The sequence below is a fragment of the Calliopsis andreniformis genome, chromosome 3 (assembly GCF_051401765.1).
Source record: "Calliopsis andreniformis isolate RMS-2024a chromosome 3, iyCalAndr_principal, whole genome shotgun sequence".
NCBI classification, from domain to species: Eukaryota; Metazoa; Arthropoda; class Insecta; order Hymenoptera; family Andrenidae; genus Calliopsis; species Calliopsis andreniformis.
Window position 1 is genome coordinate 12,039,242 of NC_135064.1, and position 18,785 is coordinate 12,058,026.

At 40.3% G+C, this 18,785-nt stretch overlaps 1 protein-coding gene across 2 annotated transcripts in view; it reads left to right on the forward strand.

Moving 5' to 3' along the window:
• The window catches only part of LOC143177706 (pleckstrin homology domain-containing family G member 5), a 65,347-nt gene that overhangs the window by 15,273 nt on the left and 31,289 nt on the right, over positions 1-18,785 (forward strand). The window contains exon 2 of one of the 2 annotated variants that reach the window (XM_076375825.1): positions 2,981-5,386. In XM_076375825.1, the coding sequence (XP_076231940.1) occupies positions 5,342-5,386 (45 nt within the window). In that variant the 5' untranslated portion in view covers positions 2,981-5,341. Of the gene's footprint in view, positions 1-2,980; positions 5,387-18,785 lie in introns of those variants that run through there. The other variant, XM_076375826.1, reaches the window with a different exon arrangement.

An 18,785-nucleotide genomic window follows, 5' to 3' on the forward strand; every position in this document is an offset into this window, starting at 1 on the left:
GCGTGGCTCACTCTGTATATTACTATGAAACAGAACGACAAAGTTTAAAAGTTTGCATTTTTGGCTTAATTGAAGACTACGGCATAGAACTCATATTTTTACTATATGTAAATTAGATTAAAGTTATATCGTTTATGCTGTAAGATAAATACTTCGTAGCAGACTTTGTTGTTAGTCTTAAAAAGAAAACTTAGGGGTAGTGTAAAGTATATCTTCCAAATAATTATGAATTATGTAGTAAAGGTTATGGAAACTGTTCTACTACTACCTTCTTGGAGAAGTACTTCTTGGAAATAATAGCAAGTGCCACAGTCACATCGCCTTATTTTACTTCGTGATAGTTCACTTTGTATTAACCATAAAAAGTATTGAATTTCAAGTCATGTTAGTTCATATTTCTTTGGAAGTCGCTAAAACTAAAACTTGCGGTAACGATTATGAGTAGAGTTTCCTTAATAATTTCAAGCACGTCGTGCTTGTTTCAGTCTATTCTACTTGCTTCCAAAATACATCAGAATCGCTCTGTGTACCATAGTCGAGATTCTGAAGAAACACCGTAGTAAGCAGAGCGCTGGGGAAATGGAAAAGCGAGATTATACCGTTTCCGATTTTATAAAAGAATTTGACGAGCATTCCGGAATAAAGTAGTCAAGACTGCCGCGCATATTTCCTCTTATTCCACTGAAAAGTTACGTGGTTCGTGCGTAGCCTGAAAAGCACAGAATTACAACTTGAAATAACGTATGTGGTTGGGAAGTCTTGGAACGAGTTCTAAGAAGGGGATAGTTTTATTACTGGACTAGGCACAGAATTTTAATGGAGTCTTTAATGGCTACGTTGGACGTAGGAGGCCATAAATGTCTCTTCTACCTATTGCTTGGAAACCAAGATATGAAGCACATTCTCAAGTCAAGCACGCTATTCAGTTACCAATTTGCACATCGTTGCGCTTCAATTTCCAACCTAATTGTTAAACAGCAGAGCTGGAGGAATATTTGTTGGTATATACTGTGCCAATTAATCCCTCTGTAATCGACAGAAATTTTTATCTGCTGCTCTAGCAAAATCAAATCCCTCTGTCCGTTAAATCTTCCCTGATTATTAAAACATGTTTCTACATTTGCTCAATTAGCGAAGTCACTGACGTAAGCACAGAATTAAATGTATCTTAGAACGAGGCATCCAGATTGCTGATTATCTGATAATTGGCAGAATTATCCAAATAGAGTCTTTTAGCCCATTTTTCGATGATACCTTGTGCCTTGAAAAAGTTGGAGTGGAGTCAAACCGAGCTGTCAGATCGTAAGACTAACTACTGCCTTTGTCTGCTAATGAAATCCTAATTAGGAGGGTTGTCAGTCGAAGGCGAATTATAATGGCCGTTCGTGTCCGAATTCTGACTAAAATCGAATCATACGCTTGATTAGTCAGTTCTTTCCAGTCCTCAAAGATCTTCGAGTGTCATCCACCTTATCACTGTCATTTGCAGACGAAGAGACCTAGGATCTCATTACGAGCCTAACGACCAGGAAAAGAGGCTGATTACTTCAATTTTAATCATGGCGACATTATTGGTTTTCGCTGAATCAGTCAACAAATCCGCAAATTGTTCACGTATGGCAACAAATAGATTGTTGATTGGAAATTCGGTCCAAATTAAGTTAGTCGAACGCAAAACGCATGTTAACACAGTGATTACTGATTACTGTGTACTTCTGCAAATAATTTCCCTGGAGTTGCCTCACGTTGCGCAAGTCGACTTCTGTCAACAAATCGATTTTTCCCGCGGCCTGTTCAACGAAACTCCCTCCGATTCGTGCCTCGCGGAGATCTGATAGCGATCTGGTCTGACTCCAAGGAACGTCAAAGAAGAAACGAGGAAGTTGAGGAATTCTGTTCTAACAATTTCTACCCCGAACCCGTTCCCAACGACCAGTATTTCAGCAGATACAAATTCAAGTTTGGTGAGTGATCAATTCGTAATGAATGATATTATATCTGGGGAGCATACTTTCTAAAGTAGTTTAGGCGACCGATAGTTCTAGTCGCAGAGAATAGATCTTAAACTAGCAAATGGTAGAATATAGATGAGTATTACAGACAGACCAATATTAATGGCTCAACTTCTGACGTGGAGAATGCGAGCATAGACAGAAGCCAGAGGGATCCCAGATAGATAAAGGATAATGAGAGACAATAAGCAATATCAAACGCGTTTTTACTTACTGAAGAATAAAATGCAATTATTATGCATTCCTTATTTTTTGTTCTGTTCTGAATTTTTGTGTCCTGACCAAGTGTGTCTCGGACACCTCATCAATTTTCTGAGCAAGGCTATTTCTACAAAACGTGAGTCGTACTCGTATTAACATATTCTATTATGTTTGTATGTGCAGAAAGGTGCATAATATAACATGATTGATACACTTCTTTCATGCAACACCATACTAACATTTTCAAAAAATTGCATAAAAATCGAGTCCTTTATTATGCAAAATTCATTCTGTTCATTCATTCTACAGAATACCTTTAAAGATGAACTCGTGACATGAAAAGTACTCCATAATGTAAGCACATCGGCATTCAGTAAATAAAACTTAAATTTAAAGACAATTTTCAATATAATGTAGACTTGATATATCTAATTTTTATTTTTTACCGACAAGTTATTTCTTTCTTTTTTGAAATTCCACACACAAAAATAGAGTATCGACGCACATAGATGCTAAATGTAATTGAATTTAACGCCTGCGTGATTCTCTATGAATAGCTAAAAGGTGGAGAACACTTTCTTGGAAGCCATCCTGCTTTAAGGTAGTTTCTTTCTGGGTCAACAACTCCGTGTAACATGTGTCCACTTCGCAAATAATTCGCAGGGCTCTTTAAGACTCGGTTTTCCGCACAGGTTCTCAGGTCGTTGACTTTTGTATTAGACCTCTACATCTGCATGGTATATTTACTCGATTCGTTGGTTGTACAGATGCCAAGCAACGCAAACTGCCGCACCTTCGTCGTGAAAATTAGTGGCGGTTCGAGCTTGGAGGCTTGCATACTGTAAAATCTGACAGAAGATCAAGAATACACTTAATACACGGTGACCTAAACCAGACCAATCACATTGGAGCACCATAATATCGACTTCATATCAAGCGAATTTTGGCCACTTAATAGCAAGAAGAAACTTCCACAAGCAATATTATACGAAAAAGAAAATGGTCCAATTGAGCATCAAATATTTGATTCCTTAAAAATACTTGATGGAATGCAAACAATTTTTCGCATAGAATCTTCCAATATTTTATTACAAGTTACTCTTCTGTGAACTGATTGACCTCATAGAAAAAAATTGGTCTTAAATTTAAGACGAATGGAATACATCTGAAAGATCTCAAAGTTTCGGAACCGTTTCATAACAATTTAAGAAAAGAAGCATTCACTTTTCATCGTTTACCCACAAATCCACGAGAGTTTTGATGGAAACGGTTTAAAGTTTTAGCTACTTTTTGTACGAAAGTTGTGGAGTCCAAGATTGTCGAAGTTTAAAGTAAAAATGGGATTTTAATAATATCACCAGTGTGAGAAAGGATAAGGATTAACCTATCCTGAAAATGTAATCAGTCTGAATTCCGTATCAGCGAACCTGACTGCCTGAACTTGCGTAGCAATAAGCGAGACGAACTCGAAGATCATTTTGGCATAGTGATTGACCTCAAGTTACTATTTCTGCGATACCTTATGCTCACAGTGAACATTATCTAGATATAGAAGCACTTTATCGACTTAGTCAGAAAGTCGAAGCTATTTTCACGATGCTCTTGGTAGTCGTTTAAAGAAATAGACGTCCTCGATCGCCATTAGGCAAATGGTGGCATCGTCTCTTAGACTCGTTTCGTGTACTCTCAAGTGGGAAAGTCGATCCAGCTTTGCCTCGAACTTAATGCAACGTCCAGTTCGCGCCGCAACGTGACTCCTCAAAAATCAACTTGCAAGCCAGAATACGTGGCTAGAATATCAACGAAAGAGAGAATTATCGCGAGCCGAAGAAAGCCTGAAAGACGACATTTCTCGGGAAAGGAACCCTCGATCGAAGATAATGAAAGGCTGATCTACCTTGGAAAGGCGTTCAAGCTGATATTTACCGCGGTCCATTAGCAAACGCAGAGGGAAACGAAAGGACTTCGACACAGCCACAGTCTGGCCACATAGGCACGCGAGGGATTGAAGTTCCCGAAGACAATAAGAAATCGGATTTCTGGAGTGTACGCCGCACCGTAACCCCACAATAGTCGAATTGTCATAGGTCAAGCGAACCGTGAGGTTCCAGCGGTTGTACCTCCTGGCGTATAACTGGGAGACCGATACATCGATCATCCCTGGCGCAGTAGGAATAAAGGAACTAGCACAATTATAAGGCAATAACTTTGGAAACTTCTTTCCATACCGAGAACTAGAACAACGAAAAAGAGAAGAGACTAACTATTTCTAAGACATCTAGAGCACCTCTAAAACAGTGAAACTTTCTAAGATCATCAAACCCGACCGACACTAATGGTGTCCCAGACGCAAAGTAGCCTGTCTGTTACGTGGTGCCAAAACTAACGAGCTTCCTACCTGCAAATAACGTCCCTGGAGACCCTCCTCCAAGGAATATGCTCTGACAAGTGCCAGGTACCTCAGGACTTTGCTTGCCAGATAACCAATTAAATAATTTCGACCGTTCGACCCCTAAGAGGACGCCAACATAAATTGGAAAGTCAGGGAGGGCCTCCATCCGATCGGCCACGTAGGTCGGAACGTGGAAACCTCGGACAACAGAGAGGCAGGAAGGGCGAAGAAGAGAAGAGGCAGCCTGCGTAACCTAGTGCGCAGGTTGAGCATCGGCAGCGGAATCGGACGCTACGCAATTGGTTCGTTCGGTCACGGTGGGGCAACCGGGCCCAGCGGTGACGGGCCGGTGGAGGGGTTCACCGGTGCTGAGGGTACGGACCCCGTCAACGGTTGCCCAGGTGGCGCGCAGCCGGTGGTGGGGCCTGGGAGCGGCACGGTGCCTCTGTTGACTAGCACCCCTCATCGAGGTGTCCTAAGTCGATGGCCCAGTCGCGACTTAAGCCCCTCGAAGTCGTCGGAGGGCCAGGATGCGCCCACCCACGGGGGCGGGGGTGGTGGCGGTGTCGGTACTGCATCCGGTGCAGGCGCAACCGGTTCCGGACAGGATTGGCGAAGGCTAGTCGGCAGCATCAGGCGTAAGGTGCGACGGAAGACCACCCAGAGCAGCGCCAGCATCTCCGAGGCCGGTCTGCAAGAGACCAACCGCAATCAAGATGACTTTCTCAAGGCCACCATGAGAATCTTTCTGGTGGTGTCGCCACCGATGGGCCGTGTTCAGGTATTGTGTTTCATCTTCTGGCAATACGAAACGCTTTCGGTGATTCTTACAGGGTGGGACAGACACCGATACTAATTTAGTCGAGTGGCGAGTGATTTAGTAGCTTACTGTGTATAGATATTAAAATGTAGTCAAGTTAACACAAGTTTTTAGTATCTATACACGGCAAGCCACTGAATCACTTGATACTTGACTAAGTTACTGGACGTGTCTGTTTTAGTCGGGTGTATGAAGTTCGTATGAGTCGAGTCAGTAGCTGTAAACAATAGCATGTGGTGACATTTAGACGAGACAGGGACGTTTTTTGAGGATTTCTCAACCTTTTGTGGCATATGGCTCTCTTTTAAACATCAGCCGTCTCTATGTCTTCCTTACTCCTTACCCTATTTGCTAAAGCCGCGTATAGATTGGGAAACTATAATTGCTGGAAACAGGCGATGGTAACAACATCCCTTTTTTTTTTATCTAATGGTATAGAAGGAGAAAGAATGTTTTGGCGGTCACGTGTTTCCAGCAATTGTATCCCAATTTATTTTAGCTTTAACTGGATGTGCGACGTGTGACAAATCCGACCAACCAACAAATACCGGCAGTACACAAACAACTAACATTTACACGTGTCACGTTTTAAATACCACTACATTTATATGATTCATTGTTTATACACATTGGTCAGATTTGTCGCAACAATTTTGCCATCGTGTGACATTCAATTAAGATAAAGTCCTCTCTTTGTTTCCTATCCTCATATTTTTACTTGTCTCCATCTTCTTTTTTCAGGTGAAAAACTCTGCTTTAGATATTGTAATTTTATAATCGCCATAAAAGTTTCGTCATATTTCTTTTCTTTGTTATTATTCTGGAATTATTTATCACAAATATGAATATAAATAACGCAATAAACAAACCATTTTCTTTATATGTATATTCTATAATTTAATCGAAAAAATATTCGGATCACAAATTAAGTTCTCTTTCTGTTACGTAATATGTTATTTTTATCTTCTAGAATCCCAATAAGTGAAGTTATTTTTATTATGTCCTCGATTGGTACTTCAGGATTGATTCATAAATCTGTCTCATAAATATTTAAAATAATTTCTTTTTTTATTAGCACTTAGACAGGATAATTTACTGCATTTTTTAATAGATAATATTTTATTAATTTTTGCTTCGCGAACAAAACTCGTACAGAATAGAAACAGAAATGTAAATGTAAAACAACGAAACAAACAAAACGCGAATACAAATATAACACCACAAATATGAATACAGTCCAAAACTACAGAAAAGTACAGAGCAAAAAAAAGTTCAGACTGCAATGTTCTGATGGGTTTCATAGTATGACAAAACTATTACTGACCTTTAAAATTTACTACTGTCACACAATTCATTGCCGTACGTCTCTCACGTGTCATGTTTCCAAACAAAAATGTTTTTTACTGTTACTGATCTGACTCGAACGGATTACAGAAAGAAATGACATCGATTAGCGTTTTGCATCTCCATCCGTCATCAGAAACGTCAAACTTCGTCTTCTATTAATTACACAGGAGATAAGACTGAAACGTGTAAGTTAATAATACCCGCGGATATTAATTCGTTACGGTGTAAGCTAGCGGATAAATTGTTATCAGCCGACACACGTGTTCCAATCCGAAATAGGCCGTGTGAAGCCAACCTAAGGATTCTCGAAACTTTCTGCGCAGTCATCCAACGCCGACCTAGTTCCTCGCAAACGGTCCGGAAGTCTGGCACTCCCCATTCCCTCCGATCAAAGGCAGAGATAATTACCTCGGAATATCGTGATCGGAATACGAATATTTTACAATTAAATTGCAACTCGCAGAGCCGTAGATTAGCAAAGTACTCCGTGAATCATTAGAACGTTCCCTTAAAAGCCGCAACAGACATATATACAGCATTTCAATCACGTACGAACATGATTCCTCATGGTCAAACTTGGCCTTCGTATTGGTCTTTGGAGAAGCATAAATCTGTAACGTCTGCCGAAACAATCTATAATAATTTGATACGTGAAAACGATCGTCTTTCATGGCCAATTAAAGCGATACCGTACTACTTCATTGAAAGGTGTGTAGTTAAGTAAACGCAGCTAAATCAACCAGGACAGGTGGAACGCTGACCGACGACCTGAAAACCGATCATCCATTAGTCGAATTGATCGACCCGTCAGCCTGAATGGTCGGGCAGGTATTCATTCTTGCAACGGATACGCTATTGCTGTTATTCTTGTTTATGATCCTCCTGCCTTTAGCGTGGGAATTTGACTGAACTCGAACACTTTCGTGGGTCATTTGCGTCTGAGCATGTCGTATGATCTGCGGGGAGTGGGTATCATTAATCATTGCGGATTCCTAATTGACCCCGAGGAATGATTACTTTGGGGTAGCAAGAAATAATACCTTGAAAGTTCCGCTTCTTCGATACGCCGAAGTAATACACGTTACGCGAGGTATCGGTCCAAATTGATTTTTCAGCTGCCATTTGGAGCAGCTAGGCTTTTAAAGCGACACCAGATCTACCAGTGGAAATTTATGGCAACAGAGTGTCTGGGAAATACTTAACGAACCTTCGCGAGCATGTAATTAGCTCGGTTAACGTTACCACAGTAATGTAGCCCATCGATGCTTGACGTTGCCCTTATCGATTCGAGGAGAAATAAATTAGGGAAGTAACGTCTTCCTGCTTGTCATTAGTATCTATTATTTATTGCACTATTATTTAGCGTTATTATTTATTATTCCTATACATTAATATCTATTACTTTTTCAAATGCGAAAATGGAACACTCGACCACTGTACAATAAATCATTTACGAGAAAGTGATGTATGAGTCTCTCTCGGTATTATCGTATACGTTCCTCACGTGTTCCTGAATTTTTTAAACGAAGCATGTCGAAGTCGTAGCAGAGTATCAAATATCTATGTTACAGAAAATTCTTCCAGTGAACGATACCGCAGAGTTACAGGATTGAAAAACGTTGTACGTAAACCGAGCCATCCTTGTTTACTTTAATAAAATAGAAAGGGGTGGTTATCTGTTCCACAGTTTACAACTTTCGTTTCCCACGAGTTTGTCTTTTATGTCCCATCGTTTATTTTCCAATCTAAACCCAGGATACTTTATTTTAAATAATGTCTAGAGGCTATTCGGCTGAAAATAACTATTAATTAGTTTACTCGATCATGTTAAATTCGACGTCAAAGAGCTACCTTTGCCACGAAACTCTTGCGCCCAGTATTAAAGAAACATCTGCATACCACTAACTTTCCGCTGTTAATATTACAAATTCACGAATAAAACTCGAAATTGCATGATCAGAACCTGTCCTCGTAGTAGGAACGAAATTTATGGGGGGGTTCCGCGATGACAGCCGCCAGCGAACAGCGAAGAAAGCAGCCAGGCCGAAACATTTTATGGCAACTCGCGGCAGCTGTGCCGGATGTACGGTGAAGTTAGCTAATTCTTATTATCGTTGGCTTCCTCTACCTTCCTCCCTCGGTTTCTACAGTTTCAACGGATCGGCCATGATCCTAGCCCAGCTTTATGCTACTCATGCATACAGGTTGTTCATTTCTCTCGGGACTTCATGCATAAAAGTGATACTACCGCGAAATTCCTTTACGTCTCCTAGAATAGGAAACAATTTAAGAAGCATTAACGGGAGAAATACCATTGATACCAAAAATAGTTCCAGAGGTTTCTTTCTCATTGTGCTTTATATCATTCATCTTTGTTTAGCACCGAAGAAGGGAGTCCATGAACAGCCACGGTAAAAGACAGATTGAAATTCCAGAGTGTTAGCAAGCTCGCGTCTGCATGCATCATTCATTTCGTTTGCAACGTCGGCGAAGAGTAGGCGTCAGTGTTTATTCTGAAATCGATGGAACGGAAAGAGGTTGGGAAACGGATGGATCGAAAGGGTTTCAATACCCACAGCCACGTTGGCTCATTTCAGTTATGAAGCCGCCGGAGGAACGATGCTTTGGATAATCTTTGGCGGGTTGCCAGGCATCTTGAGCCTTCGAGAAAAGCCCTGCCAGCTTCTCGTCGAGCCTTTTCGCTGCCTCTTCGTCACTGCCGAACGTTATCGACGGCACTGGAGCGGTTTTCGTGCCCCGAAGGAAGTTGCTCGACGTTGTCGAGACGGGTCAGTTAAGGGTACCTATCAGTGACATGTTTAGAGAAAATGACAGGACATGGATGCATAAAGTGGGTCCTTCAAAAATGCACGAAAATCGTTGACCATCCTAAGAGGCTTCTGGGAAGGAAGATTTCCTATTTAAGAGATGTTCAGTGGGTATGATGCAGCAGCTGAATGAATGGGACTAAGTGGTTTCTTTGAATTGGCTGAAACCTAAAAGTCTTGTCTATATGTGCATGTAAAATTCATATATAGGTAGTTACGAGTGATTTTATTTTGAGAAAAGACTAATGGGAACTACTATTTGGACAAAATGTTCGATTGTCGTGACTCAATCGACTTTCGATGCATTTGGGTCACTGACGTCGCATGCTTGGAGTTCTACCACGCAGACCTAATCCAAATATAACCTAAACTTCCATATCTAGTTATAGTTTTAGTACTAGTTAAATCAAAGACGGAAATAATGATGTGACCAAATGTTTCACGAGGTAAAGCTGTAATTATGGTATAGAGATGCACAATAACGGTAAATAATCGTCGATATTCTATTTTGCTTTGTCTCTGCTGTTAGATGCGGATTTTATGAAGATCAGATTCTGTTCGTGGAATTATATGATTATTAAACATAAGTTACTTCTACCTTGCAGAATTAAAAGAAATATAACGTTAGGTGATTTGTTTCCTTGGACACTACAGTACTGTGTTTTTAACCTTCTCCGTCGTCCATCATTTAATCAGAATTTTCCTAGCATCGTTAAATCTAATTATGAGTTCAGTTAATTAGGTCTTCCTCGTTTGTCAAACTCTGCTATCCTCCATGTAAACAGTTCTTAATTTTCATTAAATGGAACCCATCGTCAAATCGTGAAGGATACTCTACGGCTGGTCGATCTAAAATTATCTAGTTATTAGAAATAATATTAAGCTCTCTCAAGTCCACCACTTGTCTTTTAACAACCCAAACTTTTGCTTCAAGGCTCTATATAAAATATATTGCCAAGTGGGTACTTTCTTTTCTTCATCTTCGTGTCACTGAAAAAATCATGTACTTAATTGTACGAGAAAAAGTCGCATAGCATACGAATCGACCCAAGAAAACCACGATTTCCATCATCGGGTCAAATTTAGCATGCAACACTCACTCATTGTGTTTCCTCAGCCAACCCGTCCAAGGAGCTCTCCTTACGTGACAACACAAGTGCAAACTATGTACCGACTCAACGACAAGCTTCCATCAATGACTAGTTTAGCATTTCTAACATTGGTACATAGTAGGTACCCAATAAGCAAGTATAAAAAGATTATTGCAACACAGGTTACAGTGGTAAATAAAAAAAGTTGTTAAATGAAAGGAAAAACATAATTTTTCAAAATTGAATTATACAATATCTATGTTATCCAGAGTGAAGAATCACCTCAATAAAGAAGAATTTTACCAATATGAGATAAGACAAGACGTAGATACATAACATCCATTATAGCATGAAAGTTACTAATACACAAGTGGAAATTTTGTATTTTGTTCGTCACAATATGATGTATGACACCACATATTCCAAGATTAGAAATCTTGATCTTGATAAGACTGATCCAGACTAAATCCTGACTTACTATCAAAAAGACTGATCTCGTTTGATTTAAGGTAGGTTTACAAATTATGAGTTAGAAAGTCTGTTCTCTCAAACTGTTATCGTCTGCTATTCTTTCTAGAGGAAGAATGTGTCGTATAAGGAAAGTACCTTCTTCATAACGTTACAGCACTATACGACGAAGCACGTCTATGTAATAAAGTAACTATCATAGTACCCATTGGGTGAACCATTCCCTTACAGTATTACCTTGTTTCCTCTTCGCCATATCTCTTCATGCATTGAGAATCAGCTATCAAAATCAATAACAATAGTACGTCTGTAATAGGTCTCGGTGGTCCAGACCTACCTCTACCCAGAACTAGAATTCTCATGAAGTTACCTCTTCCCTTTACACCTCATTAAGATTCTAAACATTCTTGATTATTCATCTGAGAGAAGTGATAAGTGATCGACCATCACGTAGTGCTCTTGGGGAGTCCAAGTAAGAGAAATCTAACTTAATCCCAAGTGGAACTAATATAATACTGTCGTAACAGAGCCTGTCTCAAATATTACTTGGTCCAATCCTAACATAGCCCTGATACAGAATTAATCCAGTCGTAGGTCGGATCTATGCCAACCTAAATACTGACATAATCATTCTAGTCAGACTAATTTAGTTCTATTTTCAAATGAATTCATAGCAAACCTTCATATACTTTGAATTGTATGTAACCTTAATTTTTGTCTATTTCAAAGAAAAATATCTAGAGAGAACGTTCTCCTACATTTAATTTAGAAGCTCTTTAAAATGATCGATTCTCTAGACTGAACCCAATTTTGTGACTACCGATATTCAACGATGTCAAGTGCGGGTAACAATTTCTAGAAGAGGTTTGTTCCAATATTCCAACTACATATTCATTCTAAGAAGTACTTAAAGTGCAGTTCCCTTTTATCGTTTAAACAAGAACGTGTGGAACTTGCTTCAACTGGCAGTACCAATGCTTCCATTTCCTGCATAAAGCTTTTTTCGTTCCGTTCGACAGTAGTTCACCTTCTTGTTGACACCGCGTCTGCTCATTCCTCGTTTTACCGACCTGCTCGGCATCGCCACGGTTTGACGACAGAAGTTTCGGATACTTCCTGAAATCGATAACCCTTGGTCGATGCCAGTATTTCTCGCTTGCAAGGTGTTACGAGGCGTTCCTCGGCCACTGGAATGGAACATGTGGTCATTAATCAGAGGTGTCAGCCACTTCGTTATTCTCTAGAACACTAGGCAGAAAAGTGTCAATGGAAGCTCGTTCGGCGACAATCGATCAAGCCTTGGCCCAAAAAAAGTGTTGCTTTGTCACGCGATTAATTATTAGGTGCAAGATTCGTTCGGAGACAACTATTCCAGCATTGACGATAAGGAGGCCGACCGTCTTTTCGATAATCATTCGCTTCGTGGAAGCGCCGCGTTAGGGGAAATGTGTTTTGCTTCAACACAAGACCTGGGGATGAATTTGTTATGACAGTGGGCTGGGTATAGGAAAACAGAAAGAATAAATTCGGTCAAGGGTGACTTTATTGCCTGCGCCACGGACGAGGGTGTTCTCTATGGGAGGCTTCTTTGAGGAAACATCGATATAAGCCTTTGCGGAATAACCTAGCCACCGAAAGGTAAAAGTTGATGTCCTCGCGAGCGAGATGAGTCTTTCATGGCTTGAGATTGCGATGTACAAGTTTTATCGGTGAAAGTTCAGTGAATTCCACCAACAGTAGTCGACTACGAATTCTATGGCATGTCACGTCGGAACTAAGACACTTTTGTCTATTAAAACTTAGGACTCACTCTTCCTTAGTTTATAGTCTTCTACATTGCTCCTTATACCTTCGTACTTCTGCAGCGCTGGAATCGGCGATAACGATTTTCGAGTTCCTCTTAAAGCAACCTTTATCGATTCCCATTTCGAGTATCGCTGTAGAAACACTTGTCGTTGAAGCTGTATTTGCTGACACCCGCCATAAAGATATTCTGTCGCAAACGAGACACCTCTTGAAGGATTCTCGAGAAAACATCCAGCTCACTATAGCGTTCGTTATCGCCCGTAACCAAAACGATTTTTCGTCGGGAGGACAACGTGAATAATTAAGCAAGCAAGTCTTCTTCAACTGTTGAAAGAATGAATACGCTATTGGTAGAGGGATGTAAAAGCTCCACGAAAGGATAGCTCGTAAATTTGAAACTTTTTCCTGTACCAGTTTTAGCACTCAATGCTTCCTCTTCGCTTTTCGTTTTATGACGATCTCGATTATTGAATATTTAACGGCTGCAATAAAAAAGAACGAACTTTCTGAACGGCTTTATGTGGGAAGTTCAACCAGATTCCTGTTACATGACGATCGCATAGCACGTAACCAGTTCTGCGACGTGGATAGGGCTTGTCGTTCCAGAAATAACTGGAAGGTGGTTTCCGATTTTCCCTGAGTCAGGCAGGATCCCTTCCTGAATTCTGTGCTCATAACTAGACAGGAAAACTAGTATTTGCATGCATACAGCTAAAATTGATTCGTCATCTGTGTGGTTTCTCAGGATATCCAATCCCGATGGCAGCACCGCAGGAAGGGATATTGGAGACAAAATGGGAAGAGGGTGAGATATAGGTAGAATAAAGGGAATGGGGGCATTCAGCGTTGTTGTCATCCCAAGCACTTTCTTTTTTTAGGCCTAGACTTAGGCTGTTTAACTAGATTACATTGTATTGACATGTCCTTCGGCGCCAATTTTCCCTGTTTCGAGTGGGTGAAAGATAAACAGTAGACTACTAGCAAGAGGATAGACGAAAAATATTTTTTTTCCTGCTGGATCAACAAAAGTCTGCTACCCTGTTAGCTAAGTCCTTATTCTATCGTTTGAAATGATTAAAGTTGTAGCTTCGATTGTGTATAATTTTCAGGGATCTATAATACTAATATTTTTTAAACCTTTTCAGTTCGACATCCATTTGATTGTATTAAATGATATCTAACATTTCCTATCATACATATATGAGGTGTTTCATTTAAAATAATTCACTCACTCATAATTTCAAAATCATTGTGAAGAAATAGTTCCGAATTGAATTAAACACAAAAATAATTACGTGCACATTTATTAATCTTTAAAAAAATTACAAAATACCTAACATCCCTTCAACAATTAAAACACCCTCAAGGGTGCAGCAGTATCTGTTTTGAAAAATCTGACCTAGATATTCGTTAATTACTCGTGTGAAAAGTTATACTTAAATACTGAATTGAAGAAAATGCAAAAAGATATAGTTTTCTTGGCTGATATCCCTCTATACAATCGCCCCTAATTGAGGATGGGACATTCTGTTTTATGACTGTAGTTCCTCAGCCTGTCCAACGGAAGTATTAAAAAGAAGTAGGGAATCAGAGGGGAACGAGAATCTCGCGAAATATTTCCATTTGGAACGGCGACAGAAAGTACCCTGAACAGGAGCCAAGAAAAACTGTGACAGGTGCTATGTAAGATAAGATGAATGTCGCAAGAAGTCAAAGAAAGTTGTAGAAGCGTCAAATATCTCGTGAAGTTAATGAACACTCTGCCCTCTTTATGGCCGGCTGATTGCAAAACTTCAAAGAGATCCTTCATTCTTTATCTTCCTATATTTCGTGATTCTACCATCTTCGATTTTATGTTTAGACACAATACCAGCAGACATATTGTGCCCTTTGTATTGTTTGTACGTTTAGTGCCAACTGGGGGAGCAGTTTACGGGTCAATGGGTGATAAAAGTCGTGCAAGCAGAGAAAAAAAAATACGTATGTACTCAAGAGTATGTATATTGCCACAGGCAACGAATATCTAAAGTCAACCGACATTAGGACAGTAGTAGTTTAATGGTTGCGTATAATGCCACCACAATGGAACTGAAGCCAATGTCAACCTTTCTTGCTCTGTAACGTGAAAAAATGGCATAATATTGCGACATTCAAACAGAACTTGCTTCTTCTTCAAAGAAAAATGCCTGAATAGATTCCAGACCGCCATTCACGTGACATTTAATTTTTGCTTCCCAGTCTTAAAGTATTGTAAAGCTTAAAAACTGCAGAAGAAACTCGGCTACTTGATTAAAGCTAACCTCTATTGGATTAAATTTCAAATTTAATTACTTAGTTGATAGTTTCTTTGTCAGCTATAATTTAAAGCTTGACTACTCAAGGTATACTCGAATTTTAGACTATACCACTTAATAAGAGAGAAGATATTGAAATAAAAAGTGTTTATTTTAGTGTAGATTTATGTGAGTGGAGAGTAGGGATAAAGATTTTGTTCAACAGAACATTTTTCTAAAGGGGTGCATACAGCCCTTAATATTACGGTGTGTTCTTATTATTATATAAAATAGAGTAAACTTTTAAACACAAATACTTTGTTTGATATCTTTTTTACAATATGTAGTTTATGAAATAAATCACGTTTTCACTATTTTGGATGAGAAAGATAATATTCTCAAGGGACATAATTTTTTCTATTATTTTATTTTATTTAACAATATTACATAGTTATACCACAAAATCTTTAAGTTTATCAAAGTTTCTCAAAATTCTTGAAAAAAAGAAATTGTCTCTTGCATACGCCGTCATGCTCCACATTCACAATGAGACATCATTAAGCTTTTCGTTACAGACTACTAAAAGAAAAACTCGATCCGCCTGGCCGAACCATTCTTCTCACTCATTACTCGAAAACAGAGAAATCCAACGATCCGCCTGGTGGCGCGACTTTCATCCGATGGATACATCCGTCGGCCATATCGAAAATGCTAAAATCAGAATTTTCAAAGTTGTCTCTTCTCTCCCAAGTTGAAACACTGAAAATTCAACTGCCAGCCAAAGTTTCCTCAAACTTAATTCCAATTTGGGAGTTCGCTACTTTTCTGGCTGGGATCAAATTTTAATCTCAATTAATCCACGGTAAACTATTAATCCAAAGCAGAGGAAGAAATGAAGCATTATAATCCTGAAGTCTGATTAGCTGTCCAACAGCGGCAATGGTAACGATTATGGCAGATTTACGAACTCATTGTGCTGTTACTCACCGCGTCAGTAGCTTCCGCGTTGCCTCGCAAGCAGTATAAATCAACGTGCGGTTACATAGTAAGGAGAGGTCGTCAGACGTTCACCCCGAGCCTTCCCCGCGAGCGAGGTGGAAGTGAAACGCGCACGTGGAGAGCCTTGAGCTACGTAATACTCGTCGTTCCCACAGACTTAACCGTAATTAAACGATGCGGTTCCGCTACAGATACACTGCCCGTCAGCTTCAAGCTGTCTTGTGTGTTCGGCTGACGATCATCGAAGGGAAGCTGACCATGCGATGAAGCTTCGGTTCCGCGAGCGGTTGAATAATAGGATAACGAGGTAACGAGGAAGAAGCGACTCTGAAAGCAAACAGTGAGAAGGTATTGTGACCCACCGAAATGTAGTGACTTATGTACGTTGGACGATGACAAGATGACAGTGGGCTCTAATTGGCAGTAGCGCAGTGAGTCTGCCTTCTCATCTGACAATAGTATCTGACCTGCTGAAGTGGCATGCTACTAGATACCCTTGTGGGTATAAGCCACCAAGTGTGTCCTCTGCTACTTGGTTCAGGGCTGTATCTTACTTGGCCACATTTACTTTCTTAGCTGTCATGACGATTGCCAGCTCTCGTTTGAACAGTGTTATTATTTTGAGTATTTAAACGTTGTTGTTGCTTCGAGAAAATAACATGCTTCTTTTTCTTTGTAATGAATAAGGAGACAATTGATGTATAATATTCTTTGAAGGCTATAATTGGTCTTTAGTTAGACCGACGAAATCGTTGGTTATGTGCGCTTGAGCTTAATTAACAATAATTTTAATGACCAAGTGTAAAAAGTACAATACAAGACTAACTGAAAGTTCAAAGTATAATACAATACTAACAGTTCTGAACGTTTTTAGAGAGAGAGATGTTCCACTCTGGAAGTTTCCTCCAAGAGACCTTAATTCTCCCTTCACGAGATGCTTGGAGAGAAAAATGTTCATGAGTGAGCCTTGAAGAGGTCCAATAGAAAAATGGGGTGGTTTTTGCATAACGTCTACAGGCATAATACACTTAATTCCGCAAGTAGGAGCTGTAGGACGCTGCAAAAAGTCCTTTTTCCAGGAAGCCTAAGTCCTCGATGCGTGTGGCCTTATGATGCGTCAATTCCTGTTGAGAGTGATCTGTCTGAGAAACAGACCAAGTGAATGTCAAGTCCTTCTCCAGTCAGACCAAGTCTTTCACGAAAATATACAACCCCTGACAAATTGGCTTCCTCTAAAATGGCACTGTTCTTTATCAACGCAGTATAAACCCAAGACAATTCTATACAGTTACTTTAGGGTTCCAAAGAGTTACTATTGTTCTCGAGCTGTTCCCAGACACACGATCTGCCGCGGAAACACTCATTGCCACAGACGCGAAGAACTTGAACCCCTGCTGTTTTTACGAAGTCACTATATTTCCGAGAGGCACTACAAGAGGCATCGTTTTTGGTTGGAGGAACAAGCAGCTCTCGTTGACACTGGTGAAAGCTATCGTCGGCACGGAATTCCAGCGTTGCGCTCAATTCAACGAACAAAAAGCACGGGGAACGCATCGTTATCGTTTCTCCCGTCGTTAGCTGTCAAATAAAGCGTATTGCGGGGCGAACTTCTCGCAGCCGAAGCGGCAACAGCGTTAATGGCCGTTGGGCTCGAGAGAATTTACTTCACTGCAGATCATTAGAGGGAGCGCCGTTCCGCAACTCGTTGCTTCGCCAAATTCTGGCCCCGATAAAATCTGCTCGAGTGTTCGCGTCGGTCCAGCCTCGGACAGTGTCGCTGTCGCGACGTTACTCGTTGCTTGGTAATGCTTCCCGCGATAGGATGTATATATACAACGCTTTCTGTTATCTGCCTAGGCCGTTTAATTTCCACTTTTCGCCTGGAGGATCAACGACTCAGTTTCCGCAACAGTCTGACAACGCACGTGCTTGTTCCACTGTTCTGACGCGGACGTGTCAGACGTTGCGGCCTACGTCGCCCTGCGGATACTTAATCCTATAATCCATATCAAGCTGTGACGGGTCAAGGGAATGACCCACGTCTCCTTATGACAGACACGTAAGGTGACCCACGTCATCTTCTAACGGTATAATTCTTTCTCGCACGTATCCCTACCTTAGATCAGTAATCCAAGCCCTCCCTTGCCTTTCGATTAGCACCGTGAACCACGTTGCGCTATGACGGCTTGCTGGGGTGACCCATGTCATCTTGCGATACCATAGTGAAGTATCCGTGAATTCACGAGACAGATTAGCATGCCTTTACGGATGACCAATAGAGATGCCTATAGTACCATACCTAGTATGGTATAGCGTGACCTATAGTACTATGACAATCTAGTACAGTGATCTAGGTTAGTGTATAGTGGATTAGCATAGTGACACGTTCGGAGTACAGTAATATAGTTTTGCAATTCATACGGTCATAGGTTAACACAGTATAGTGTTTTACTATTATATTTTGTTACACTAGGTTCTAAATAAATATTTCTAGTATATTTATGCTTTGGCTCAATATTCAATAGACACTTATGTAGGTTGCATCACG